The sequence below is a fragment of the Rattus norvegicus genome, chromosome 5, assembly GCF_036323735.1.
Source record: "Rattus norvegicus strain BN/NHsdMcwi chromosome 5, GRCr8, whole genome shotgun sequence".
Classification (NCBI taxonomy): Eukaryota; Metazoa; Chordata; class Mammalia; order Rodentia; family Muridae; genus Rattus; species Rattus norvegicus.
Window position 1 is genome coordinate 147870980 of NC_086023.1, and position 27909 is coordinate 147898888.

The 27909-nt window shown below is 51.1% G+C and overlaps 1 protein-coding gene and 2 long non-coding RNA genes across 4 annotated transcripts; 1 reads left to right on the forward strand and 2 right to left on the reverse strand.

Annotated features, from left to right (window-relative positions):
• Positions 1–332: 332 nt before the first annotated feature.
• Positions 333–3180, reverse strand: LOC102552786 (uncharacterized). 2 transcript variants are annotated; one of them, NR_174166.1, is made up of 4 exons: positions 2919–3180; positions 1797–1914; positions 500–628; positions 333–402 (listed from the first exon to the last, which is right to left on the reverse strand). It is a non-coding gene; the product is annotated as an uncharacterized LOC102552786 (long non-coding RNA). The 2 variants fall into 2 exon arrangements; NR_174165.1 differs by having other exon boundaries at positions 500–1914.
• Positions 3181–3277: 97 nt separating this feature from the next.
• On the forward strand, positions 3278–9540 carry LOC134486997 (uncharacterized). Its single transcript, XR_010066654.1, has 2 exons — positions 3278–3551; positions 6044–9540. It is a non-coding gene; the product is annotated as an uncharacterized LOC134486997 (long non-coding RNA).
• Serinc2 (serine incorporator 2) lies at positions 5498–27818 on the reverse strand. Its single transcript, NM_001031656.2, is given in 10 exon segments — positions 5498–6045; positions 7278–7487; positions 10185–10320; positions 10730–10820; positions 13311–13480; positions 15647–15784; positions 16186–16265; positions 16845–17035; positions 17636–17797; positions 27735–27818. Coding segments are annotated over 10 exon segments (1353 nt in total). The 5' UTR covers positions 27774–27818; the 3' UTR covers positions 5498–5909.
• Positions 27819–27909: the final 91 nt, after the last annotated feature.

Consider the following 27909-nt stretch of genomic DNA (forward strand, 5'->3'; position numbering starts at 1 on the left):
TGCAAAGAACTTTTTAAAAACAATGGTTATGGGGCTGGAGAGATGACTCAGTGGCTAAGAGCACTGACTGCTCTTCCAGAGGTCCTGAGTTCAATTCCCAGCAACCACATGGTGGCTCACAACCATCTGTAATGGGATCTGATGTCCTCTTCTGGTGTGTCTGAAGATAGCTACAATGTATTCATACACATAAATAAAATGAATCTTTTTTAAAAAATGGTTATATAAATGATTGATATATATGATAACTATATATTTATAATGTAAGACTCAAGAAGCCCCCCAAGCCCTACGTCTGCGACATCCCACTCACAGACACACAGAGATGGAGATTGATGCAAGAAGCAAGAGGTTTATTGATCCAGTGCACTGAGGTCATTCTGCAATCGGGGCAGAGGCAACCTGGAAGAACAAAGGCACACACTTCTTATACTTTTTCAGGGCATAGACTTTAGGTTACAGCACGTGTTGGTTATTTCTCATTGGCAGGGCTTGTTACCTTTTGAATTCACTGGTGGTCGCCTATTGTCCTTTGAATTCATTGGAGGACCTTGATGGGGAGATATCTCTGGTACGCAGAAGAGCGGGGAGGTGGAGGGTCCAACCCTTACTGTGGTTGGGACACTTCCTGAATAGGGTGTTTACTCAGCAAATTCTGTGAAACTCCCTGGCCTCAAGCTTATCAGGAAGTCCCAGTCACCTGATGTTTTCTGAGATAGTTCTGTCTGCTTGGTTCCCACATCCACAATAATTGGAGACAGGTAAAATCTCTTTATGTAAAAGGATGGCAAATGGAACAACTATACAAACTCTTTACCCAGACTTATATATCAAGCCTTGTTAGAGCAAAAGCATCTACTACAGACTCTTCCGAGCAGCCCTGGCTAGGACTATGCTCTGGGGAGCCAAAGCACTCAGCTGCTGTCTTTTGTACACTTGTCTCAGGGCAGCTGCGGAGTGTTCCAGAAGGCTGGTGCTGGCATAAGGGCAGTCAGGCCGGCTGTTTGCTCAAGGCAGCCAAGACAACAGGAGAGTATTCAATAGCTGCTAACTGGGGAGTTGAATTGCCCAGCCCCTGTGGCTTTGCCCCATTAGAGAGGAATGTATTTCAGAACCTGCCATTAGCACCAACCATGATTAAGGCTTTTTTTTTTTTTTTAATTTTAGCTGGCAATGCACACCTTTAATCCCAGCACTTGAGAAGCAGAGGCAGAAAGATTTTTGTGAGTTTGAGGCCAGCCTGGTCTATAGAGTGAGTTTCAGAACTGAGAGAAACACCGCCTCAAATTTCTACCCCTCCATAATAGAACTCTGACCCAATACAGCCCTCCACTCTACTCCTTCCACAGCCTCCCTGTGGCTGTTCCAGAATCAAACAGTGTTCATTCATCTAACTCGACTTGTTCTGAGTGCTTCTCTTTCTCCAACTCTGTTCTAGCCCCAGGGAACCACCATGACAAGTGTGAGCACAGGTTCTCACTTGTGTTGGCCTTGTAGAGAGTAGGACCACCCTGTGACAGTCACACAAATGGATTCAAGGGTTACAAAAGATTAAGCATGGTCCTAGGAGAAACGGGTGCAAGTTAGATTCTGAAAATGAATTAATTATCCCTAATATAAATGTAAACAGTGAATTAATCCAGTGGCTGTATTGATTTACCTTATGCTAATCCCAATAACTTTGCAGAGAAGCCAAGATTTAAGACTGCACCTGGACAGCTGAGCAGTTAAATGAAAGATGCACCTTAACTTCTATGCTAATCTTCTACCTCCCAGCCCCATCCTAAGATACTTGCGTATTATTATTGATCTGACTCTTCAGACCCCTTCTTCGTTGCCCCAATTCCTCCATCTTCCCTGTGAGCTGACTCTCCTCTCCTCTTTTCTGCTCAGCCATTGGGTGACCAACATTTACTGGCAAGGCAAAGAATAAATGGTAAGAGCTGTGTACACAAACTTGAGACAGGAGATTCTTGGTATAAGCATCACAATGCTGTGTCTGGATTGAAACGAGATATGAGGGCGGAGAAACCAGCATCTGAATAACCCGAGGGTAAACTGTATGCAGTTACAAAACATCATGCCAACAAACAGAGGGGTCAGTATCCTGCCTGCTATTCTTATTAGTACTAAAATTCATGGTCAGTTAATTTTATCAGTTAGTAGAGTTATTTGAATGAGAGTGGCCCTCAAAGGCTCTTATGATGGAATTCTTGGTCCCCAGTTAGGGAACTGTTTGGGAAGGACTAGGGGGTGTGACCATGTTGGAGAGAGTGTGTCACTGGGAATGAGCTTTGAGGTTTCAAAAGTTCAGGCTAGGCCCAGGCTCACTTGGACTCTGTATTTGCCTATTTGTCTGTGTGTGTGTGTGTGTGTGTGTGTGTGTGTGTGTGTGTGTGTGTCTGTCTGTCTGTCTGTCTGTCTGTCTGTCTGTCTCTCTGCCTCTCTGTCTCTCTCTCTGTGCCTTTGTGTATGTGTCTGTCTGTCTGTCTGTCTCTCTGTCTCTCTCTCTCTCTGTGCCTTTGTGTATGTGTCTGTCTGTCTGTCTGTCTTCTCTTTGGCTGCTGCTTGAGGATAAGGATGCTAAGATCTCAGCTACTGCTCCAGTGCCATGCCTGTCTCCCTCCCATGATCATCCTGAACTCTGGAACCTTCTAACTCTAAACAAACCCTGAGCTAGATGCTTTCCTTTGTAAGTGTGTCCTAGTCATGCTGTCTCTTCACAGCAGTAGGACAGTGACTAAGACAGTTAGCCACGCATTCAGCTGCATTGCTGTCCCATTAGGTATAGCCATGGGACTTAGATATACCGGGGTTGGTTTTCCCCATCTAAGTGGCATCAGGCTAGGCACAGCAGCTCCCACGGACATCAAGGACCCAAACTCTTCCATGTCTCTTAAGGCAGATTTCCTACTCACCATTTTGTTGTCTAATTGTCCAAGAAGGTTGCTGTAGCTCCAGACATTGCTTGGAGTTAAAAGGCAGAGCAGTGCCTTATAGCAGAGAGGCGAACACAGCCAGCATTTCCCCCAGAGAAGCTGCCAAGTGGCCAGGCAGCAAAGGGAGAAGGGGCTGATCCAGTTAGGGTTCCCGCTGCTCTGAAGACACACCATGACCAAAGCAACTCTTGTAGAAAACAACATTTAATTGGGGCTGGCTTACACTTTCAGAGGTTCAGTCCATCGTCAGGAAGCTAGGAGGAGGAGCTCATTGCCTGTGCCAACAGTGACTCACTACCTCCGACAAGGCCACACCTCCTAATAGTGGCACTCCCTGGGCTGAGCACATTCAAACCACCACAAGGGCTGAGACTTTCTGCTGTGTAACTACTACTGGGTGAATGCAAAGTATTTTATGGCTTATAAGAAAGCTACTGTGGCCACGGCCATGGAACGTACAGGTGAGGCCCTGAGAGGGTAATAGCACCGTGACACATCAAGGCAGACAGAACTAGCCAAGCCCAGAGCTCTCCAGAAGCACTGCTCATTTCCGACGTCATCTACCAACTTTGCAATCACCTTGCCTACCTCACTCGGCAATCTAAGCTGCAGGTGAGGCTGAGGGACAGTGGTCTGGGGGGACCAGGATGGTGTGGTTCCTTGGATTCAATGACAGCACCTTTCCCAGCCCAGCCTATCAGGGGCTTGTAAGCAACAGAGATGCTGTCCATATGAGCCTCTCCCACAAGTGGACAAAGGAGGGGAAGTGACCAGAAAGGGAGAGTGGCGCTCTAAAAGGAAGAGAGGGTGTGGGTGACCGGAAGCAAGAACAGAGGAGGCTCAGACAGGAAGGGTGGAAGCCAGGTCGCTGGGCAACAGGAGAAGAAGCTAAACAGGTTCCCTGTCCAGGCGGGTGGTGACAACTCTACCTCACCACTAGGCTAAGGAGAGTGACAACAACCTGCCTTCCCTGTGACAAGGGGAAGTCCTTCACCCACCTAGAACAGAGGCTCTTTGTTCTACCCCTCCCCCATGCCACAAGCAAGGCCCAGCCCAGCCCCTGGACTGAGTGCATTACTGACTGATCTGGGGCTAACAAACCTACAACCACAACCACTTTTGTTTTTTGTGGATTTATTTGTTTTTTGTTTTGGTTTGGTTTGGTGCTTTTATTTGTTTGTTTGTTCGGGTTTGTTTTTGTTTTTGTTTTTGTTTTTGGGAGGGTCCTGTTTTTGTAACCCTGGCTGTCCTGGAACTCACTTTGTAAACCAAGCTGGCCTGGAACTCACAGAGATCTGCCTGCCTCCCTGACAAATGCTGGGATTCAAGGCCTGCGCCACCACACCCGCCAATCGACCACCTCTACAAATACACAAGGAACCCTCTGGGCATTTGTTCTCCTGAAGGAAAGAATAACACGTTTGCTGCTCTGACAACCTCACACAGAGAGGCTGGGAGACAAGCGTATCCTCCAGACCCAGCCTTAGTGAGAGAGCCTTCCTCAGCTTCACACAGACCAGTCCCACCTCACCCGGGGAAATCTGTCTAAACTGTCTAAACCATTCAGCGGGGAGCATCCCAGCATCAGCTCACAACTTTAGGCCTTCTGCCAGCTCAGTCTCCCGGTGGCTCCTCTCTGTCTGTGGGATAGCCTGGTCTCCCCACGGCCCCTGAGTACCATGCCGCCCACATCTATCTCCTCACTCTCCTTTGACCCCACATGCCCTCGGCACCCCAGTTTGTACTTGCCCTTGAGCCCCTCATTCTTGGCCTTGTGTAGCTCAGCAATTGTCACTCCTCTCTCCCGATGCTTCCTGCTCTGTTTTCAGGATGTCTACCTGAATCGCTATACTCCCCAAAACCTTGGGGTAGCTAGGAAGTCGCTGTGCGCCAAGGCAAGACTGTAGTCAGAACCCAAGCAGACCTTCAAAGAACTACCTAAGGCCACACCCACCCACAGGCCACACCCATCCACAGGCCATGCCACCCACAGGACACACCCATCCACAGGCCACACCCATAAATGGGCGGGACACATGACCCGCAGTGCCGTGACAGGAACCTGTCTGTGACCATCACACCACTGAGCATCTCTGGCTGAGCCTGGTGCACAGGCCGCACTTCTTAAACCATTGCAGAAGCCCCTGACCAACTAGGCAGCACACTTTCCTCTAATCATTGAGGAGCTAGGTGCCCTGGCCTCCTCAGAGCCAGGCAGGCTTGGTGGCCCCAAAGTACAAGTCCTTTCTCAGGTATTTCAAGGTCCAGGAATGTTGTGGGTCTTCTCTGGCCTCCCATGGCATCAAGCCCAAGGACTACTGCTGCGCTTGCTTACAGGAGGGTATGGTGAGGTCCAGACTATGAATTCGGGGCTGAGGGGAGCAGAGGGAGTGGAGTTCCTGAGCAGACACTGTAAACAAGTGTCCTGAGGCCAGCCCTGTCCAGCTCATCACCCTCTCCAAGACCCTCATTCCAGGGATGCCCCAGCTCCCAGGTTGGCTAAGGAGGGGTGGGGCCTCACACCAGGGCTGAGGAGCTCAAGACATGGAAAGCACACATGGATACAGGCATGTTTATTGGGTGAAGTCTTAGAGACTCAGTAAGGCACATGGTCTAGGAAGGGGGTGGGCTCTGGAGGCCCCGAGCACAGGCCTTAGTGTATAAGGTGGGTACCCCCATCAGCTGAGCAGCTCTGGACCACTCTCTCCTTTCAGGCCCTCTTCTCGGGACCCTAAGAACGGGGGGGGGGGGGGGGGGGGGTTACTTCTGTCCCAGGGGTGAGTACGCATGACCATGGTCAAAGGAAGGTGGGGCTTCGATCAGAATACAATGTCCCACAGACCCCGGAGGCACTGAGAATGGAGAATCCTGACTCGGGCAGGTCCTGGAGGAGAGTGGGTAAGTGTGGCCAGCGGTGGGCTGGCCCTTGTTGAGCCCCAAGGCACCAGGTAGGCAGGCTGCAGGGCATTCTCAGCTGAAGTCTCTGTTGGGCAGGAGCAGAGGCGCCACCAGGGTCCACAGGTAGAGGAACAGCCCTGCCCAGCTGGCACAGATCTTCACCCACACCGAGGTCCACGTGCTAATCATCTTCCGGGTCTCCCCAGGGCTGGAACACACCATCGGTTCATGAGCCTGGTCCGCAATCCTGTGACCTCCGTCTTGTTCCCTGACCCGATGAGCCAGGCCGAGACATCTAAATTCAACCCTGGCTTTTACCCTGTTAACTCCAAGCTCTGTGCTTCACATTGGAGACACCTGACCTATGACCCTGGACCACAGACCCAAACTTGACCTCAACTCCAGCCTTGACTCTAGTTTGAGACCTTGACTTGACCTGACTCCTGGTCCCTCCCTTTGTCACCCTGAGCCAGGCCTGTTGATGCATACCTATAATCCCAGCACTTGGGAGGCAGAGGCAAGAAGATCAGGAGTTCAAGACCACCTTTCGCTACAGAATCAGTGTGAGACCAACCTGAGCTGCGTGAGACAAAAGTAAAACAAAAAAGCCCAAAGGTCAGTGGCCCAGGCCTGAAACCCCAGCCTCTCAGGAAGTGGGGCAGGAGGATCTCAAATTCAAGGCCCACTTGGGCCACACAGAGAAGCCCTGTCTTTAGGACCTTGTCACCGAGTTCTTTGGCTCCCCATCCCTGAGGACTGATGAACTTAACTTTAACCCTGCTTTTCCCCAACTTTGGTTCTTGATCCAATAACTCGGCCTTGGCCCCCAACCTTATTACTCCAACTTCAGCTCCTTGCCCCTCTGCTGGTTTGATTGCCTCTGAACCTCAGTGTTCACCAAAGGACCTAGTCCCAGTGTATATGGACAAACTATGGCTCCCCAATAGTCCTGACAAAGTTTCTCTGGCTCTCCTGTAGACCAGGCTGTCCTCAAACTCACGGAGATCCCTCTGTCTCTGTCTCCTGAGTGCTGGGATTAAAGATATGTGTCAACACTGCCTGATGACTCTGACTCTTAATTCAGACTTTGAGTCTGACTTTGAGCCCCATCCTAATCCTGCCCGTCCATGCATCCCACACCGGACTCCCCCGCAGTCCAGGCCTGGTTTGCAAACATAGTCGCCCTGATCATCCCAGCCTCGCCTCCTAACTATCCCCTTTGGCCTCTGAGCAAACATATCAGAAGCTGGGCCAAGAAGGCACAGAAGGGGAACTAAGGCAGAGCAGGGTTGGATTATGGGGATCTAAGGCAGACCCTGCCACCTATGTTCCCAAGCTCCAAGCAGAGACTGGGACACCCAGGAGCAGCTGGAGGAAGCACACGGTGAATACACCTGGGGCTGGCGGGGCCCTGCCACCCACCAGGCCACTGCGGCATACCTGTACCAGTTGGTAAGTGTCATCATGACATGCAGGGAGGCCAGCACCAGGCAGAAGTGGAAGAAGGAATAGCTGTAGGTGACACCGTCCTGCTCATTGTCATAGGTTCGGCCGTCACCGACGGCCACCTGCTGCTGCTGCACCATTTCTGCTGGACACTCCTCTGTCTGCATCAAGCTGTTCACCTGACGGTGGTCAGAGGATCTCAGGCTGTGGGAGAGGAAGGCAGGCTGTTAGGGCCGCTAACAGAGATGGGCGGACACAGCAGGGTGTGGTCCCACGAGCTATGGGACCGGTCACAGTACTAGGTGGTCTTGGCTCCTTCCCAGGAACCAACAAACTGTTCAGACCCTCAGCTCTACTCCAATTCCTTATGTCCCCAAGTAAAATACACCCTCTGTGAACCCTGGACTCCTCAACGTGTCTCACGAATGCTCTGAACAGGGTATAGACTAGTATTTGTACCATTCCCAGAACAGGTGCTAGATACTGAGTACGGAGTACTGAGTACCAAGTACCAAGTATTGAAAATCACCAAACTAAGAACTGATTAAGTTTTTGTCACAAACTAGGGTCTTCTAGGAAGAGGGAACCTCGATTGAGGAATTGCCTCTATCAGAACAGCTTCTAGGTAGTCTTTGGGACATCTTATTGATTAATTGCCAAAGCAGGAGGCGCCAGAAGGACTCAGCTCACTGTGGGTGGTGCCACCATGGACAGGTGGCCCTGGACTATAGAAGAAAGCAGGCTGAGTAAGCCATAGGGAGCAAGTCAGAAACCAATGCTCCTCCACAGCTCCTGCCTCAGCGTCTGCTTCCTTCCAGGTCCCCACCTCGAGTTCTGGTTCTGACATCTTTCACGATGGAATGGTTGTAGCCTGGAAACGTAAGCTGAGGTAAATCCTTTCCTCCCAAGTTGCTTTTGATTGCAGTATTTATCACAGCAATGGAAGGAAATTTATACAATTGTTTTTGAGGGTGGAGAGTGTATGTGTATGTGTGCGTGTGTATATGTGGGTGTCCTTGCCTGTAGTAACATTGTATGTGTGTGCACACGCATGCATATATGTGCGCATGCGTGTGTGGTTTGTGCATGTGTGCATGTGTGTGTGTGTGTGTGTAAACACTTGTGTAAGCCAGATGATGTTAGGTTTCCCCCTCAACTGCTCAGCTGTTTTATTTTTCTGAGGCAGGGTCTCTCATTGGTCCTGGGAGTTGACATTTCAGATTCACTGAGACTGCCCCTGTTCCCACCCTGCAGGGCAAGGGTCACAGTAGTGTGCTTCAGGTATATGCTGGAGACCCACGCTCGGGCCGTCATGTTCACGCAGCCGTACACTATCCACTGCACCATCATCCCGGAACTCTGGTTGTTTTGTATGACCGTCTGACGTATTCCACGCTGGCCCGGAACTCAGTCACGATAGAGCCCAGGCTGTTCTAAACCTCACAGCAACCCTCCCTCCTGCCTCTGCCTCCCAAAGGTTGGAATTACAGGCGTGAGCCATGTCTGGAAACCTGAAACTTTACTAGTCTTAGGGATTTTGTTTTAGCAATTGCTTTCATGTTTATGGAAAAGAAGGCGGGGCAAAGGGGCCAGTACCAGAGCACTGGCCTATCACAAGCAAAGCCCCGGCCGGCCTGATCTCAGCATTGAAAAGAAAGCCAAACAATGCCATAGGCTGTCAAGGTGGCTCGGTGAGGTAAAAGGGCTTGGTGCACAAGCCTGGTGACTGAGTTTCTTCCTTAGAATCCATGTGAAGGAGGGAACAGACTCCACTGACCTCCACATGTGTGCCGTGGTCCATGCATTTCCACATACACGTCATGCTCACATATGCAAGGAGACCTTTTAAAAGGCCTGGACTTTATTTTCTGGGTGCCGGCCTTTCCTGAGCTTTCCATTGGCTAATGAAGGAGTCAGTGCATTAGACACTTGGGAGTTCCTTTTAATTTGAGTTTTCTTTTTTCAATCTTATTATTTTTTATGTTCATTGGTGTTTTGCCTGCTTGTCTGTCTACACAAGGGTACCAGATCCCTTGGAACTGGAGTTACAGACAGTTGTGAGCTGTTTCGTGGGTGCTGGGAATTGAACCCGGGAACCTTAACAACAGAGCCATCTCTCCAGCCCCTTACTTGGAATTGTCTACAGCTTGTGTCTTTTTTTTTGTTGTTGTTCTTTTTTTTTCGGAGCTGGGGACTGAACCCAGGGCCTTGCGCTTCCTAGGCAAGCGCTCTACCACTGAGCTAAATCCCCAATCCCTACAGCTTGTGTCTTAATACATTGATTCCTTTTCTGTTTCTATTGGTCCATAGCATTGGTTTTTTTTTTTTTTTTTCTTTTTTTCGGAGCTGGGGACCGAACCCAGGGCCTTGTGCTTCCTAGGCAAGCGCTCTACCACTGAGCTAAATCCCCAACCCCCATAGCATTGTTTTAATGAATGGTATAAGAAAAAATTTTTCACAAAAAAGAATAAACAGGACCGGGGACATGGCTCAGAGGGTCAAGTCACCAGCTGCCAAGCTTGATGACCTGAGTTCAATCCCCAGGGAGAGAGCCAACTAAAAGGGCCATTTTCTTGATTAATGATTGATGTGGGAGGGCCCAGCCTCCTGTGGGAAGCGCCACCCCTGGGCTGATGGGCATGGATTGTATAAGAAAGCAAACTATCTTTTTTTTTTTTTGGTTTCTTTTTTTTTTTTTTTTTTTTTTTTTTCCGGAGCTGGGGACCGAACCCAGGGAGCAGTGTTCCGCCATGGTGGACTGTGATTGAAATGTATAAGTCAAACGAGCCTTTTCCTCACCATGCTGGATTTGGTTGTGGTGTTTATCACAGCCGTAGAAAGCTCCCGATCCTCCCTCCCTCCCCACGCAGCACCCCCTCCCAGAGCACAAGCCCGTGGTACCTAATGAAGAAGGTGCACAGGATGAAGATGACGAGGCCCACAATGCTCGGGGCGTCCCACCACACTGTGCTGTAGTCCTCCAGGTTCACCTGGCCCGTCCCGTTCTTAGTGGGCAGGTGAGGGTTGCATTTTTGGTCTGGGAAAGGAACACAGACACCTTGAACCTTTAGCTGACTAGATCTAGGAGTCAGGGGACTTTGAGGACAGCCAGAGAGCTGACTAAAGAGAATAGACAGACAAGCAGGCAGGTAGGCAGGCAGGCAGGCAGGCAGACAGACAGACACACACACACACACACACACACACACACACACACACACACACACACTTGACCTTTTAAGGCCCAGCAGCAGATAGCACATGGCAGATACAATGAAAGACAAACAATTCCAGGAGCAGATGAGAACCTCCTGCTCACCCCTACCCCCACCCCACCCCACCCTCTACCCACACCCACACCCTGTGCCTCTGGGTATCCCAGACACCTGCGATGTCCCTCACACTTCAGGAGGCCGCACTGGAGTAGCGGCCTGACACACACTCACCAGGGACGTTGGATAGGGCAGACCAGGTGACAAACATTGTATACAAGGTTACGACAGAGGCTTGTAGCAGACCTGAGTTAGGCTGGGCACTCTGGCAATAAAAGTTCAAAGGTAAGAGCCCAGGCCACTCAGCCCACCAGACCACCCACCACTCCTTCCCACCCCAAACTGGAACCCTAATTCTTTCTCCTGAAACCCCCAGATAACCAGCACCCTTTCTTCTGCAAAAGTTCAGGTTAGCTTCTCCTGTCTGCTCAGTTTCACTTGCCCATACCCCACTGTCACACCCCAGACACCCCGACATTCAAACCTCTTGCCCCTCTGTGGCTTTGAAACCAGACATATTGCTGGCCCCTCTGCCTGGGGGGGGGGGAGGTGGAGAGCTGGAGAGAGGGAAATGAGGCCCTGGGCTCCTGCTATGGTAACTCATGCCCTACCAGCTCCCTGCCTGTGATCCACGAAGCTCTGTAACTAAACTCCTTTCGTTTGGCCTTGAGTCCTATTGCTGGATTTCCCCCAACTCCACATGCACAACCTCGATTCGAATCCCAGCCCCACTGTTTACTAGCCTTCTAACTCTCCTCTTCTTCTTCTTGCAGAAGGGTATGTGTGTGAGTGAGTGACGGTGTGAGAGAGAGCGTGCATATGGGCGAGTGTGTGAGTGTATGTGTGTGTGTGTGAGTGTGCACGTACCTGTGTGTCTGTATGTTTGTGCGTGTATGAAAGAACATGAGTGTGAGTGTGTGTGTGAATGTGTATGTGTGTGTGAGTTTATGCATGTGTATGAGAGTGTGTATGACTGTGTGTGTGAGTGTATGTGTGTGAATGTGTATGTGTGTTCGTGAGTATGAGTGTATGTATGCGTGAGGGTGTGTTTGAGAGTGTGTGTGTGAGAAAGAGTCTGCATGTGTGTGTATGTGTGTAAATATGTGTGTGAATGTATATGTGTGTGCGTGAGTATGAGTGTATGCATGTGTGTATAAGTGTGTGAGTGTGTGTGTGTGAATGTGTATGTGTGTTTGTGTGTGTGAATATGTATGCATATATGCATGAGTGTGAGTGTACAAGTGTGTGTATATATGAGTGTGTGCATGTGTGTGAGTGTGTGCATGTGGGTGTGTTTGAGAGTGGCTGTGTGAGAAAGTCTGCATGTGTTTGTGTGTGCACGCACGTGTGTGTGTGTGTGTGTGTGCACATGCAGATGAAGGTCAGAGGGCAACCTCGGCTGTTGTCCCTCAGGAACCATCATTGCCTTTGTTTTTTGAGAGACAAGGATTCTCAGTAGGACCTGGTGCTCACCAATGTGACTGGACTGGCAGTCCCTGCCTCCCAGCTCTTGGGTTACAAGCACACCTGACCTTTCTGACTTGATGCTGGGTATCCGGACTCTCACGCTGGCACTGAGCCATCCCCACCCCCTTTTACTCCTTTAAGCCCATTCATTTCTTAGTGAAGCAGAGATGACAATCTGAGGAGTGAGAGACACAGGTGACAGGTGCCAGTAACGGCTGTCTCCTCCCCTCCTCCTTCCTGTACTTCCTCACAGCAGAGCCTGGTGACAGCAGGTGTCCACCCAATGAGCCCCATGTGCATCTCCCTTCACAGGCTCCAACCTTCACCATGGGAAATGAAGGCTCTGAGCAGAAGAGAGGCTCCCAACCTCTGAACTAATGAGCACGCGTGCACACACACACACACACACACACACATACGCACTCACACACACACTCTCTTACTCTCTCTCTCACACACACACTTACACACATACACACTCACACACACACTCTTACTCTCTCTCACACACACACTCACACACATACACACACACTCACACACATACACACTCACACACACACACTCTTACTCTCTCTCTCTCTCTCTCTCACACACACACACACACACACACACACACACACACACACACACACACAAAACTTAAGCTACCTGTGAACGCTGAGATCCAAACTGGGAAGTCCTTGTGGGTATATTCAGGGGTTAGGGAGACTCTCTAGAGAACAAAGGACCATTCTGCCAGTCCTGTCCATTGTCACAGAGTGTCTGGGACAGGATGTCAGGAAATTGCACCCCATTCCCCAATACCTCCATTTGAACTCCGAACATCATTTTTCTTGACTGGTACAACATTGGTTACTATAGCAACAGCTGGAGTCGACTTGAAACCTATCTGCCTAGTCAGAACTCCATCCTGACAGCAACCCTAAAAGGACATTCTCCACTTCAGGAGAGAGGGGCACAGCACTGTTAAAAGCACTTCCGGGGGCTGGGGATTTAGCTCAGTGGTAGAGCGCTTACCTAGGAAGCGCAAGGCCCTGGGTTCGGTCCCCAGCTCCGAAAAAAAGAACCAAAAAAAAAAAAAAAAAGCACTTCCGTAGGACTGGAGAGATGGCTCAGCGGTTGAGAGCACTGACTGCTCTTCCAGAGGTCCTGAGTTCAATTCCCAGCAACCACACGGTGGCTCACAAGCATCTGTAATGAGATCTAGCGCCCTCTTCTGGAGTGCAGGCGTACATGCAGGCAGAACATCTGCAAAAGGCTTTGCTCGCCCAATGCGCAGGCTCACCTGGACTTTGGGCAGGACAGCAATGATGGAGACGCAGACACAGAAGGTGAGGTTGAGGCCGATGAAGACCTTGCCCTCGTGGCAGGCACCAGACTCCGTGTAGTAGACGAACATCAGTGCCACGGCGGCAATGGACAACAGGTAAAAGAGGAAGGTGAAGAAGAAAAGGCCTGGGCGGAAGGGCGCAGAGCAATGCTCAGATGCAGGGGGCAGAGGAAGGAGCACCGACCACCCAAGCTGCTCTCCTACCACAGGCCTCAGTTTCCTAACATACGGAGTGGCTTCCCACGGCGCCTTAGTGAGTTCCTTCCCAATCCAACCCATAATGACTTTCGTGCTATGTGGAGGTGACGCTGAGTGCAATAAATACTAACTACGCTGTAGAAGACATCATTGCTCCGCTGTCATTCAAAGGCATTTGCAGGGCTGGAGAGATGGCTACAGATCAGCACTCGAGAGCACTCTTCGCCCTTACAGGGTTCAGTTCCCGACACCCGAATGATGGCCCACGACCATCCGTGACTCCAGTCCCAGGGGATGCGACAGCCTTTGCTGACCTCAAGACCACATAGAATATGAGACCCAGCCTTTATACATCATTATATGTTTGATCTCTGTCTAAAGACAACTTCGACAGCCTTGTAGCTTGAATGTGCTACAATTTTGTAATCTAGAAAAATAGTTAACAACGACTAATCCAGCAATAAACCCAGGCTCCAGTTCAAACTCAAAACATTCCGGTTTTTTGTTTTTTGGTTTTTTTGTTTGTTTGTTTTTTGTTTTGTTTTTTTTCTGTGGCTGAGGACCGAACCCAGGACCTTGCGCTTCCTAGGCAAGCGCTCTACCACTGAGCCAAATCCCCAACCGCAACATTCCGTTTTCTAAAATAGTCTCGTTGATTTGGTGGTTGTTGCCGTTGCTGCTGCCCCTGCTGTTGCTGTTGCTTTGAGATGGGGCGTCTCTATGCAGTCATGGTGTCCTGGAACTCACTCTGTAGACCAGGCTGGCCTCGAACTCACAGAGATCCATCTGCCTCTGCCTCCAGAGTGTTGGGATTAAGCTATGTGTCACCACGCTGGGACCTTTATTGTGTTTTTTGAGAGGGGGGTGTGTTTCATGTAGCTCAGCCTAACCTCCAACTCATTATTTAGTAGAGGCTGGCCTTGAACTCTCCACCCTCCTTTTCCCACCTCCCAAATGCGGCTTACAGGTGTGAGGATCATATCTAGCTTCTTTACCTTTTTTTTTTTTTTTTACACAAAAAGCACAATGTGAATTGGGTGGTGGTGGCACATGCCTTTAATCTCTTTAAAATTATTATTGCCCATGTGCGTGCGTGCGTGCGTGTGTGTGTGTGTGTGTGTGTGTGTGTGTGTGTGTGTGTGTGTTGATGTGTGGGGGCGCATGTGCCATGGCACACATGTGAAAGTCAGAGGACAACTCTGGATTCTCTAAGGGGTCTCTTCTCCCACATTTATGTAAGTTCTGGGGACCGAATTCAGGTCACTAGGTTTGTGTGACAAACACTTTCATCATTTTTGCCACTGTCATAGTTAACTTTAACTGTTAACTAGGCAAAGCCTAGAGTCACTTGAAAAAGGAGTCACAAATGAAGAGCTGTCCAAATCAAATCAACCTGTGGGAAGCCAACGTCTGTGGGAGATTGCCTTGCTTATTAATCGGTGTAGGAGGGCCCAGCCCACTGTGGGCGGCTCAATTCCCTAAGCAGGTGGTCCTCAGCTGTGTAAGGCGGCTAATTAAGCATGAGCCTGTGAGCAGTCAGTTAACAGCATACTTCTGTGGCTTCTTCTTTCCTTCCTTTCTCTTCTTTCTTTTGTCTTGAGACCATGTTCCTTTAGCTGTCCTGAATGCTCTGTAGAGCAGGCCAGCCTTGAACTCAGAGGCCTGCCTCTCCCTCCCAAGTGCTGAGACTAAAGGCATGTGCCACCACCACCCAGCTCACATTGTGCTTTTTTGTGTGGGTTCTGCGAATATAAACTCACGTCGTCATATTTTAGAAGAGCAATAGGTGCTAGCCCAGCCTTTCTTGCAGACTTACAATAAGTGCCAGAAATTCAGCAGGGCAATCTGCTGCTAGGATTTCAATGACCAGACACCACTTAAAGTATACTTAAGTCACCACCAAAAGAGCCTGGCCCATTTTCTGCTGTGTGCAGTCTGTCCTACAGAAGCTACTGACCTCACCCCCCTCACGGTCCCTCAGGCAGCTTCCCACAGTCAGTCTCTTCCTCCACCTCTCCCCAGACTTCCTCAACTCCAGACCCCGATACGTGAGGCACCGAAGCCCTCGGTGTGGAGGCCAGCACGGCACTGACCTGCGTACCAGACAGGAGAATCACACTCCTCGGCCTTACACAGCCACCGCTGATTCCAGGAGTGAGCAAAGTCAATGAACAGGATCAGCTGGATGAGGATGAAGAGGAAGGAGCCCACGACGCCAAAGTAGAACCAGACTGTGGGGAGAGGGCTGTGAGGCAGGTTGTTGGGGCCACAGGAGCAGCTGTGAGGACAGCAGGTCCCCAGGGTTTCTAGCATAACTTCAGTCAGGTGTTTTTTCTCGAACACAGACTCATCCAGTTGTCCCTAATACCATACTCTGCATGGGGGACACCCAGAAAAGTAGGGTCCCCCTCTCTTGGTTTGGCCAAGTAGAGCTCATGACAGATGGTCCCCCAGACTGAGTTACCCGAAGGCGTCAAAGCCAAGCAGCAGGATGCTATCTAGTGAAGGGGGTGTGGGGGACCAGCTGCTACCTGGAGTCCATGAGATGCCAAGGCAAAGAGCCACCCACCCTACCACCCACCCACCACCCTCCTTGCTGCCCTTCCCCTCCGCTGTCCCTGGAGCCACCTACTCTTGGGAAAGGAGCCATCAGGGATGTAGAAGGCACCCACGGTGATTCCCACAAGGATCAGGAATTTAAAAAACCAAAACCTGCAGGAGAAACGAGGAGAGCTGAGTGGTGGGTAGCAGGAGAGTTGAGTGGTGGGCCACAGGGACATACAGAGCCAAAGCAGAGGCAGCCTAGAAACTCCACCCCCGCAAGAAGCAGGGTGGGGGAGAGGTGAAGGGCCTTCCTGGGGATCTGATAGACATAGGTTCTTTCCCTTTCTGAGAAAAAGCCTGGAGCTCAGGTCAGTGCGAAGAACCAAGCAATGAAACTGTTATTAAACTGCTGTGTGAGCTCAGGTAAACGGCTACCCTCTCTGAGCTTTTCCCTCATTTGAAAAATGGATGCCAGTAGGGGTTGGGGAGATAGTGCAATTGGTGAAGTGATTGTCCTGCAGGCAGGACGACTGACATTTCATCTCCAGTCATGACATAAAAACCCAGACATGCTTGTTCCTAGGGGCTGGCTAGCCAGGCTAGGAGAACCAGCCCCAGGGAGTGTGGACGGCTCCTAGGAACAGCTGAGGCTGACCTCGGGCTTGTAATGGGTGGGGTCTAGAGATCTCTGGGTCAGGAATTGGGGAGAAAAGCCCACAGGGGGAGTGTGCCAGGGTCACCCCTCACCCATTCTGGATGGCTGCTCGCGGGTCCCGGCTACTGCGGACGCAGATCATTAACATCATGAAGAGGAAGAAAAAGGCTGCTGTGGCAAAGCACATACGGTAGACAGCGCGGAAACCCAGCAGGGAGCCACAGTCCAGGGGCCCCTGCAGGACCACGGGTTGCTGGGCCCTGTCCTCACACACCCAGGGCAGCTGCGGAGACAACAGGGAGGACTGAGGACCCCACCCACCAGAACCCTGCAGTCTCTCATCAAGTCTGAGCCTGCCTCCGTCTCTAAGGCATGTTTCCCATCCCGCGTTGGTCTGAACACTAAGAAAGGCCACCCAGGTGCCAATCCCATCACGGCTCCCGCCTAGGTGACCATTTCCCTGACGCCCCCGCCATCACCACCACCCCACTCCCATCACCTACTCTGTTTGAATACTGCGACGTGTGAAGCCCTGCTTCCCAGAACGGTCTCCCCCTCCTGCCTTCTGTAGAACACCTAAGAAGCCCACGGAACCCCGGGAGAGTCGGTCTCTCGACGGACTCCGCAGGGATCCACACCTATGCACAGACCAAGGCAAGATTCCCACCCTGGGCTTCAGCACTCTCGGGGAGACGCACTCCCGGGACCTGCCTGTAGAGGGCAGCGGTGACGAATAGGATTCTCCGCGGAGATCCACCCTGTTCAGGTGTCCTCCTACCCCAGCCACCTGCACAACATCGGTACCAGGAACTTCAACCACCTACCTTTGCCTGTGGAGGGTGGAACGGTCCGGGCGCCTCCCTAGCCCTTTCCAGACACTCACCTTGTAAAGCTGACTCTCCACTCCGGGGCTCAGCATGATGATAGACACCAGCACCCCCAAGAAGAGGAAGCCGGTGAAGAGGAGGCGGCTCACCGTGGAGTTGCGGGTTGAGGGGCAGCAGCTGCATAGGATGCAGGGTGCAGAGCCACAGAGGCAGGATGCCTAGGGAAAACAGGAACGGTAGCCTCATTAGTCCCTTTCCCCACGTGAGCACGCAGCACCCCCCACCCTCCAGCTGCCGCATCCAAGTCGTCAAGTCTGTAATGAACTCATTTAACCTTCTAGCTAGGGACTAAAACTGAATCCATGCAGGACCACAAAGCCCATAGGCAGAAGAAGAGGACTGGGGACACACTCTTTATCGTTAAGGGGGAGTGGTTAAAAAGAAATCCAGAGGGCCAGCTGTCACTGATGATTGTCATCTTCCATAAAACGGGGTGGGGGGTGTCACAACGGTAGTCACAGGTAGTCCTGAGAATGAAGCAGGGTGTTTAAAACTGGTTTTTGTTTGTTTTTAAAGACATTTTTAAAAAAATATTTATTTTGTGTATGTAAGTCTTCAGACACACCAGAAGAGGGCATCAGATCCCATTACAGATGGCTGTGAGTCACCATGTAGGTGCTGGAATTGAACTCAGGACCTCTGGAAGAGCAGTCAGTGCTCTTAATCTCCAGCCCTGTTTGTTTTTTAAGGTGTATTTATGTTATGTACATTTGATGTTTTGCTTGCATATACATCTGCAGTCCAGAAGGCATTGGATTGGATCTCTTAGATCCAATGGTTGTGAGCTGCCAGGTGGTTGCTGGGAATTGAACTCAGAACCCCTAGAAGAGCAGCCAGTGCTCTTAACCACTGAGCCATCTCTCCGGCCTTGGGTGTTTAAACTGTAAATCCCAGCCAGGTGTGGTGGCTCATGCCTGTAATCCTTGGGGCAGGACGATCAAGAGTTCAAGGCCAGCCTCAGCTATGTAGTGAGTTTGAGGCCTACCTCAGTGACATGAGACCTGTCACAGACAGACAGACAGTCAGACAGACAGAATGCAAGCTCCTTGAGAGCCCTGTCTCTTCCTCGGTTCATTTTTCTCTACGACTCTAATGTTCTTTGTACCTTCCTTGTAACAAGGACGGATATTTATTTATTTACCTGTTTGTTTGTTTGTTTGTTTGTTTATTTATTTTGGTCTGCTTCGTTCACAGGATCAGACCCAGACATGATATTGGGAACCTACTAGAGAATCATAAACTACGTGTCCAATGAACTTGAAGTGTCCAGTAAGGAACCAGATGCGTGCTAAGGCAGGCACCCAAACACCGGGAACAGAGACTTCTCTGCAGCTGTGTTTTGCCTGGGGCTGACCTCATTCTGGGCAGCAGGTGGTGATGTAATGCTTCCCATCACCCACCATCCAACCTGCAGCTTTCCTGGGCTGAAACCACTGAGTGAGTGACTAGGGAGGCTATACCATAACTGAGTCACTGAAGGGGAGACTCTCTCCTCTGGAAAGCCAGTCCCTTCAAGCACAAGCCTTGAGGAAACAGCCTCCCTGGCCAGCCACAAACTGTCCAAGTCCTCACCCAGGTATTTAAGAACCCAAGAGCAACAGTCTTTGGTGGATCTTAAGACCTTACACCAAACGTTGTCCACATTTAATAAACTATTCAGGTCCACTTCTATGACAAAGCTAACCAGGCTGGTTTTGACTGGGTAATGGCAAGTCTTAGAAGGCCTCCTTGAGGAAGTTGCGTAAAGTGAGGACCTAAAGGACCAGGAGGTAATGCCAGGGCCAGAGGGGAAAGCACTCCTACCCCAGGGCATCAGAGGAAGGAGTATGGAGAAGGCATGGTGTGTCCTCTGACATGGTGGTGGGACCAGACATGCAGCCTGCCCATGGGACCCTGGTTTTCATCCACAGGACAGTGGGCATCCTCTGAGGGTACACAGCCCCAAATGCAGAAACGACCTCATCCATAGGATCAACTTGACTGACTGAAGCTTCTGAGGCTCTGGCTCCTCTGAGAACTTTCTGGATCCGTTGGGACACAACACTGTTGCTGCCTTTCCATCTGCCTCTTCTCTCAGATTGAAACCGTCCTGGGAAACTCTGTCACTAACAAGGCCAAATGCAACAAGGATGCTGAATGCCGCACAAAGACTGTTCTCCAGTCCAAGTCACAGGCTCCGCCCTTCCGGCAACTTCCGGCCACACCTTCCGGTTGTTCCCTGAAGCCCAGCCTCCTAGCTATAGCCATCTTGGAATGAGCCTGAGAGATGTCTCATTTTACACATGAGGATGATGAGGTTAAAGGTTAAAGGGCTTAGCACAGGTCATACAGCAACACCTTCACAGCACGGAAGCTGGGAGACAGAAGTGATCGGAAGGGTTAGCTGCGGGGCCGGTGGAAAGCACTCCATCCACGCACAGCACACTTCCTGTCTGAGAAAGTGAAACCGATGCAGGGCACAGCCACGCATCCCATAATTTCCAGCACGCAAGAGCCTGAGAGCTAAGAAAGAGGACCATTAGTTTAAAACTAATCTGGGCTAAACAGTGCATTTGAAGCCAGCCCACTTACCCCCTTCACCACCCCTAAAAAAGTGTCATATAACCGAGGTCTGTAAGTCAGCCTAGGAGACTGTGCTGCCACGGGCCAGGCTTTGCACAGACACACCGTTGCCCAGCCTAAGGCTCCCAGATGAGAGTGCTGTTTAATCTCTAACCTTGTCAGTCAAGCAAACAATCCCTGCTAGGCTGGAGGAAACCCCTCCCACCTCACATGCGTGACTCCACCTAGGCCCCACCTCTGACTCGGTACACTTTCTCTTTGTGACACTTGGAATGGACACGCCACCAGGTTCACTCAAGATGCAGCTTCAATTCGCTCTGGTTCATAGAGGTCAAAACCCAGATGCTCCTGGGGGGGGGGGGGGGCTCCTGATACCTGAAACCTCAGCGTGTCTGGAGCCTAATGCATACCCAGAGGGCCCAGGTTAAGAGAGACACGGGCGGGGCTGGGGATTTAGCTCAGTGGTAGAGCGCTTACCTAGGAAGCGCAAGGCCCTGGGTTCGGTCCCCAGCTCCGAAAAAAAGAACCAAAAAAAAAAAAAAAGAGAGAGACACGGGCCCACCACAGTGCTGCCCAGCACACAAATCCACCCCATTTGATCTGCCAGACACCCTGGCTCTGTCTGGACCAGTTTCCACTAGATCCCCTTCCTAAAGACACACTGGCCTCTGGACAGGAGAGAGACCCATGAGCTCACAGGAACACCGGAAGTGCACTATGGGGCTGTCCCTGTCAGGAAATAACAGGAGGAAGCTGACAACCTGGTGCCTGTCATTCACATCATGGTATTCCACAACAGGATTGTTCTACTGTGGGGGCAGGTAGGGGTGTGTGTGTGTGGTGTGTGTGTGTGCGTGTGTGTGTGTGTGCGTGCATGTGTGTACTCGTGCATGTGCACGTGAAATTAGATTATCATCTGCTGATTTCACAAACATAAAAATAATAAAGGTTTTAGCCAAATGTGGCGTGAATACCTGCTATTCAAGAAGCTAAGGCAGGGGGCTGGAGAGATGGCTCAATGGTTAAGAGAACTGACTGCTCTTCCAGAGGTCCTGAGTTCAATTCCCAGCAACCACATGGTGGCTCACAACCATCTGCCCTCTTCTGGTGTGTCTGAAGAGAGTGACAGTGTACTCACAAATATAAAAAAATAAATCTTAAAAAAAAAAAAAAAGAAGAAGAAGCTAAGGCAGAAAGGTTGCAGCTCAGGGTAGCCTAGGCTACAGAGTGAGGTCGAGGCTGACCTGGGTGACTTAGTGAGATCTTATTTCAAAGTAAAAATAAATTTTAATGTCTGAAGACACAGCCCAGTGGTTAAGTGCTAAGTTGGCACAAGACTTAACTCAGTCTTCAACCCTGCAGAAACAGCGCTATTTGGTTGGCTTCAAACTTGCGCTCTCTCTCTCTCTCTCTCTCTCTCTCTCTCTCTCTCTCTCTCTCTCACACACACACACACACACACACACACACACACACACACACGTAGGTGTGGTGGTGCATGGCTGTAAACCCAAGCTCTTGGAAGGCAGAGACAATTCAGAGCCAGCCTGGGCCCCACGGGGAGATGTGTCACAAAATAAATAAATAAATTCCACCTCGTGCTACAGCCTGCATGACCCGGTTCCGGTTGACATAATCCAAGCACAGAGGACAGGCATGGTATAAGGAACCCACTGAATTCATTGAGAGGGGGTTTCGGTGAGCTGGTGGGGGACCAGGGACTGAAGAACCAACATGCACAGGGATTTCAGTCTGTGGAGGTGAAAAGACGCTGCAGACGGTGCTGGAAATGGCTCCATTTCAGTATGAACAACTGTGATGTTCTTGAACTGTAAGAAAACTGACTAAAATGAAGCCAAGGGAGGCCAGGGCAGGAGCCCCTTGAGCCCCTCTGCCTGAGGTCAGTCATGGTCACACACTGAGGCCCGGCTCAAAGGAACTAGTGGCTGCCTTGTCAGTCCGTGTGTATTTTGTCACAGTACAAAGCGGAAGGCCGTGGTGATGCAGCTCAGCTGGTGCCTGACTTGCACAACGCTTTGGTTTAGACCCTGGCTGAGGTGGTTCACAGGAGGAATAGCTGTTCAAGGTCATCCTCGGCTACATTGTGAGTCTGAGGCTAACCTGGGCTACGTGAGACCCTGAAGGAGTGGGGAGAAGAAAAAAACAGTGAGAAGGGAGTGGGAGGGGAAGGGAGAGGAGAAAAAAGAAGAGGAAAGGGGAGGGAAAAGGAAGGAAAGGTGGGGTGGGGTGGGGTGGGCAAGTTGTTTCATCTTCCTGAGCCTGCTGCCCCAACTGGGAATCAAGACTAGAGCTCGGAGGCACCGGGCGCTTGCCTTGTGCACGATGCTCTTGAGTTCGATGCCCAGCAATGCAAACAGACCGAGCTGGAGGTGATAGCCCATGTGAGTACACCCAGAACGTGGGAATCAGAAGCAGGAGGATCATGGGTTCAAGGCCATCCTCAACTACATGAGTTCAAGACCACCCCAAGCGATGTGAGACCCTGTCTCAAGAAAACAAAGTACCAAGAAGGAAGGGGGATAGCAAGAGGGGGAAGAGAGGGGGAAGGACAAGAGAGCAGAGACAGCACCCACAAACTGCACTGTATCTTCAGGACTTCTGGGTTGGCTGGAGTGGTACTGGGAGGTAGCCTTTCCTCAAAGTTTACACCACGGAGTTTGGATTTCCCCTCAAAAGTTATAGGAACTCACTGCCAAGAAGAGTCGTGACAAAACTGTGGCCCCAGAATGAGGAGGCAGATGGTGGAGGAGGGGTGGAGAGAGTCACTGGCTGCTCTGAGTCACCCAGAAGAGAGAACTGACATCAGGAGACAGGATGGCAGTTATCACCGAGTGCCAGAACCGACAACAGTCACTCTGACAATGCCACTTGCCTAGGCTGGGTCATTTAACTAGGACTGTCTAAGATAAATGACAAGGCCCTTAAAGACTAAAACAAAGATCAAAGACCCCAATGGTAGGCGTTATACTGTATAACCTGGTATGATTTCATTGCTATTTAAAAGCCAAAAAACCTGGCACAGAGATGCATTCTGCAGCCTCCACAAACTACACTTCCACTGGCTAAGCCACCTCAGCCTCCAATCACAGAAGGAGAGGCAGCTGGATGGTCCCACAGCTCTCCAGGGCGGTTCCTGAGCCAGCTTGGTCCTAACTCTTTCAGCTTTGATCTGGGGAAAGCATTCTCTCTCTCCCTCCCTCCCTCCCTCCCTCCTTCCTTCCCTCTTTCTCTCTCTCATCCCAATCCCTGGACTCAGTGTCCTTATCTATGAAACAGGGTCTTGGGAAGGACACTAGCCAAGCTCAGGGTCTGCATGTAGACAGCTCTGAGTTTTGTGGTGTCTCTGGTATCCCCACTTCCTCATTGGCAGTCTCAGCAACTCATCACTGTGTGTTGTTTATGGCTTGGCTGCTACACGCCAGCTTAATGTAAAATGTGTCCCTGCACCCTCCCAGTCCTGCTACACAGGTGAGGGGTGGGTCCCATTGTTCCTCCGATGGACATGGAGAAGATTATGTGCAGCCCACAGTGGGCAGGTGGGAAGATGCCAAGCTGGGGTTTAAGCCCATGCCTTGTACAGTCGCTCAAATGCACAACCGTCCCTAAAAACCTGCAGGCTGTCCAGGCTGTGTGACTCACCCTCTGTGAGCCCAGCCTATCCCCTCCTCTAAGGCAGGACTCACCTGTCCAGTGCAAATGCCAGGCAGAAGTGAACATCTGGATCCCAACCAGAGAACACAAAAATCTCCCATCAACCCAGGCACCCAGAAAGTCCTGGGGTCTTCCCAACTTTTCACCAGAACTTCTCCTGGGTCAGGAGGGATGGCTCAGTGGTTAAGAGTGTTTTCCACTGTCATCGAGGATCAGAGTTCAGCACCCAGAACCCACCAGAACAAATCATGGGTCTCATGAACACCTGTAACCAAGCTCCTAGGCAGAGTGGAGACAGGAGGATAGCTGGAGCTTGCTGGCTTCCAACCTAAGCCAAGAAAACATGAGCCCCAGGTTCAAGGAGAGATCCGCCCCCGAAGGAAAAGGTAGAGAGGACATCTGACACTTTCCTGGCTTCTGTAGATGCACATGTGTGCATGCACACAATCACACGTGCAAATAAATAAATCTTTAAAACCTTCACTCCCGAGGGGCAAGTTTTCCTGTTAGCATGGTGCTGCTGGCATTTGGGAACATCTCACTCCACTACCTAATACTGTTCCACTGTGAGGGAATCATTGAATCTCGCTGATCCAGCTTCTCCATTAGCAAAATGGAGATGGGTTTTCTGAGCCAATTCTCAGGCACAAGACTCAAGGTAAGGATGATCAAAAACTACGGATCCCTCTTTTTATTCATTTAAAATTTAAAATTTTAGTTTTTGGTTTGTTTTTGATTCGGGGTTTCTCTGTGTCAGCTCTCACTGCCCTAGAACTCACTCTGTAGACCAGGCTAGCCTCAAACTCAGGGATCCACCTGTCTCCGCCTCCCAAGTGCTGGGATCAAAGGTGTGAACCACCACCACCACCTGGCAGGATCCTGCCATCATTTCTCAAGTGCTAAGATTATAGGTATATACCATCATGCCTAGTTTATGCCATACTGGGGATTGAACCCAGGACTTCGTCCACACTAGGCAAGTACTCTACCAAGGAAGTCACACCCCAGCCAGAAATGGAAATATCAATCATGACACTAGGGTCTTCTGTGGAATTAAACGAAAGGACACATATACAGAGTGACAGTTACTGGTGATCGTCAATTTGACAGGATATAGAATAATCTGAGAGACGAACCTCCAGGCATGTCTATAAGGAGGGTATAACCAAGGTGGGTCGACGTATGTAAATGTGGATGACAACATTCCATGGGCTAGAGTCCCGGGCTGAAGGAAGAGAAGGAGACCTGAGTACAAGCATCTATCTCTCTCCACTTCCTGACTGTTGGGGCCGTGTGACCAGCGGCCACAAGCTCTTGCCACAAAGTCTGTTCTGTCTTACTAGACAGAACCCTCCACCTAGAAGCCAAGATAAATCCTCCCTTCCTTCAATTGCTTTCATTGGATATTTTGTTGCAGCAAGAAAAGTAAATATTTATAAATAAATATCCTTCTTGCAATTCTGGGCCTAAGTCACAAGGTAGCTCAATTCTTAGGTGCCGACCTATAATAAGGACTGAGTGAACCGTAGCCTCTGTTGGCATGATCATCTCTAAAACAGGGTAGCAATGCCAGAGGGCTTCAGGAAGAATCAGTGAAACAGCGTGATCCGGGACCTTAGTACAGCACCTGGCACTCTAAATGTCAACGGAAACAAAGCCAGGGGTATCCTTTACAGATGTTAGACACAAAGTAGCTTCCAATTCCACCCCCCAGAGTGTGGTGGGGGTGTGGAAGAGAAGACACCTGGACCAAGAGTGAGATTTTTTTTTTTTTTTTTGAGACAGGGAATATATATCCCAGGCTTGCTTGAAAGTCACTACGGAGTGGAAGTCGATCTTGAACTAATGCCTCTACATTCTGAATACTGAGATGGCAGACATATGTCTTCACTACATCTGGCTTCAGACTCTTAAAAATCATTTTAGATTTTTTTCATGTGCATGCTTACAAAGCACGCAGTGCCCAAGGCGATCAGAGAGGTCATCACATACCTTAGAACGGGAGTTCCAGATCGCTGTGAGCTGCCATGTGGGTGCTGGGAATCCAACGTGGATTCCAACTGCTGAGCCATCTCTCAGCTCCCTGGCTTCAGATTTTAAGCCTGACTGAATTCCCTTGTGCTTTCACTGTGCAACCTGAGGGGAGAGAGCTAACTCCCTGTAGGCTGAGGATCTGAGCAAGCCTGGCTGGCCTCAGCTCTGTAGACTGCAGACTGGGTGACTCAGAGCAGTTCTTGGCTCTGCTCTCCAGATGGAATTCTCCACCTATGTCTCCTCCAGGGTGACAACAGCTCCCACAATGCCCACTCTCTGACACACAGGAGCTGGGTGGTAATTTCCACCTCTTATCTGTCCATATCAGCAAGGGTATACCAAGGGAGGTACTGAGGTAGCCTTCAGCTCATGCATTCAGAGATAAAGAGCTAAGGACTGGCAGAACTGCCCTCACAACCCCTCTCCCAGTAGAGCACGGGTAACCAGGCAAGACCAGATGGGAATCTTGTGGCCTGTGAGTGGGAAGGTCTCCCCCCTTAACCAGGAAGCAAACCTGTCCCAGGAAGGGGTATGGGCATCAGGAAGCAATAGCCTTACTCTCATCTCAGGGTAGGGCGCAACACACACACACACACACACACACACACACACACACACACACACACACACACACACACACACACTTCAGTGGAAAGAGAAGCCCAAGAGAGGACAAGAACAGTGTCCAGGGACCCACTCCACTGCCTCCCCAGTCTGAGCTCACTCTCAGAAAATGGCTACAAAGAAAACCTCTAGATGCCCAGCTCTCGCCTGGGCACCCGCTTCTAACACGCACACAAATCTGGGACAAAGGATGTAAGTCCTAAACCTTCCTTCAGCAGCCAGCCAGAGCCCCTCTCCGCCCCTCTTTGTGTGGGGCCAGAGGGGGAGGGAGCTGTCTGAAAGAACCTCAGATTTAATGAGGGGAGGAAGGAGAAGAAAGGGGGCTGGGAAAGGGAAAGTAGGGGCCTCCCAGCCTGGTATGGCTGAATCCCCTCCCCTATGCTGGTTGCTGCCCCAAAACAGAGCTGGCCACCGGCCTGGTCCCCAACACTGGCGACCAGGTGGGTACACACAACGTCCCTCGATTTCTGGGTCTTCCCAAATCCAAAGTTTGGCACAGGTAGTCAGTGACAACCGACACCAACCTCGCTCAAGAGCGGGGTGGGAGAGGGGGGCTTCTTCCCACCCAACCCCCATCCCCTTTCCATCTTGAGCTGGAGGGGAAGGGTCCAGCGCTTCCAGGGAGAGTGCCCTAGAGTGAGCGGGCCAGACTGCGCGCCGAGAGGGGATGCAGACAGAGCTGGTTATGACGCTCAGACAGACAGACAGAGCCCTAACCCCAGAGAAGTGAACGGGACAAACACAAAAGAACAGACTGAGCCAGGCGACAGGGACAGACAGAATGACGGACGCTCTGCCAGAAAGACAGAAACGCAGTGGGGCCGGAACCCTGCCAGTTACACAAAGAGTCCCGCACCCCTGAGAGAGACGCGCCACGCACCCGGGGGGCGCTCTGAGCTGGGGAGCGAGCAGTGGCCGCGGGGCTCCCCGCACCCGCTGCTGGCCTCAGTGTCCCGGTTCCCTGAGCGGCGGCGCCCAGGGCGCCGCGCCGCGCCCCACCCCTCCCCCGCGGTCACCCGATCCGCGACACCAGCTGTCCGGCGCACCGCGGCCAAAGCGGAGCGACTGCGGGATGAAGATAAGAAGGGCGCCGGTGGGGTCCCAGAAAGGCAAGTTTGGAGGAAGCAAAAAGAAGAAAGTACTTGGAGGAAGAAGGTAGAGAAAAAGTGAGCGGGGTCACGGCAGGAACGGGGTGGCACTCACGCAGCTGAGCAGGGAGCAGGCCCCCAGACAGGCCCCCATGGCGGTGCGGGGCGCGGGGCGCGGGGCACCAGCCTCGGATCCCGGATCCGGTGGGACTCGGGGCGCTTTGACTGGCCCCACCCCAAGCCCATCCCCTCCCCGGCCCCGCCCCACCTGCCGAAGCCGTTCGTCACTT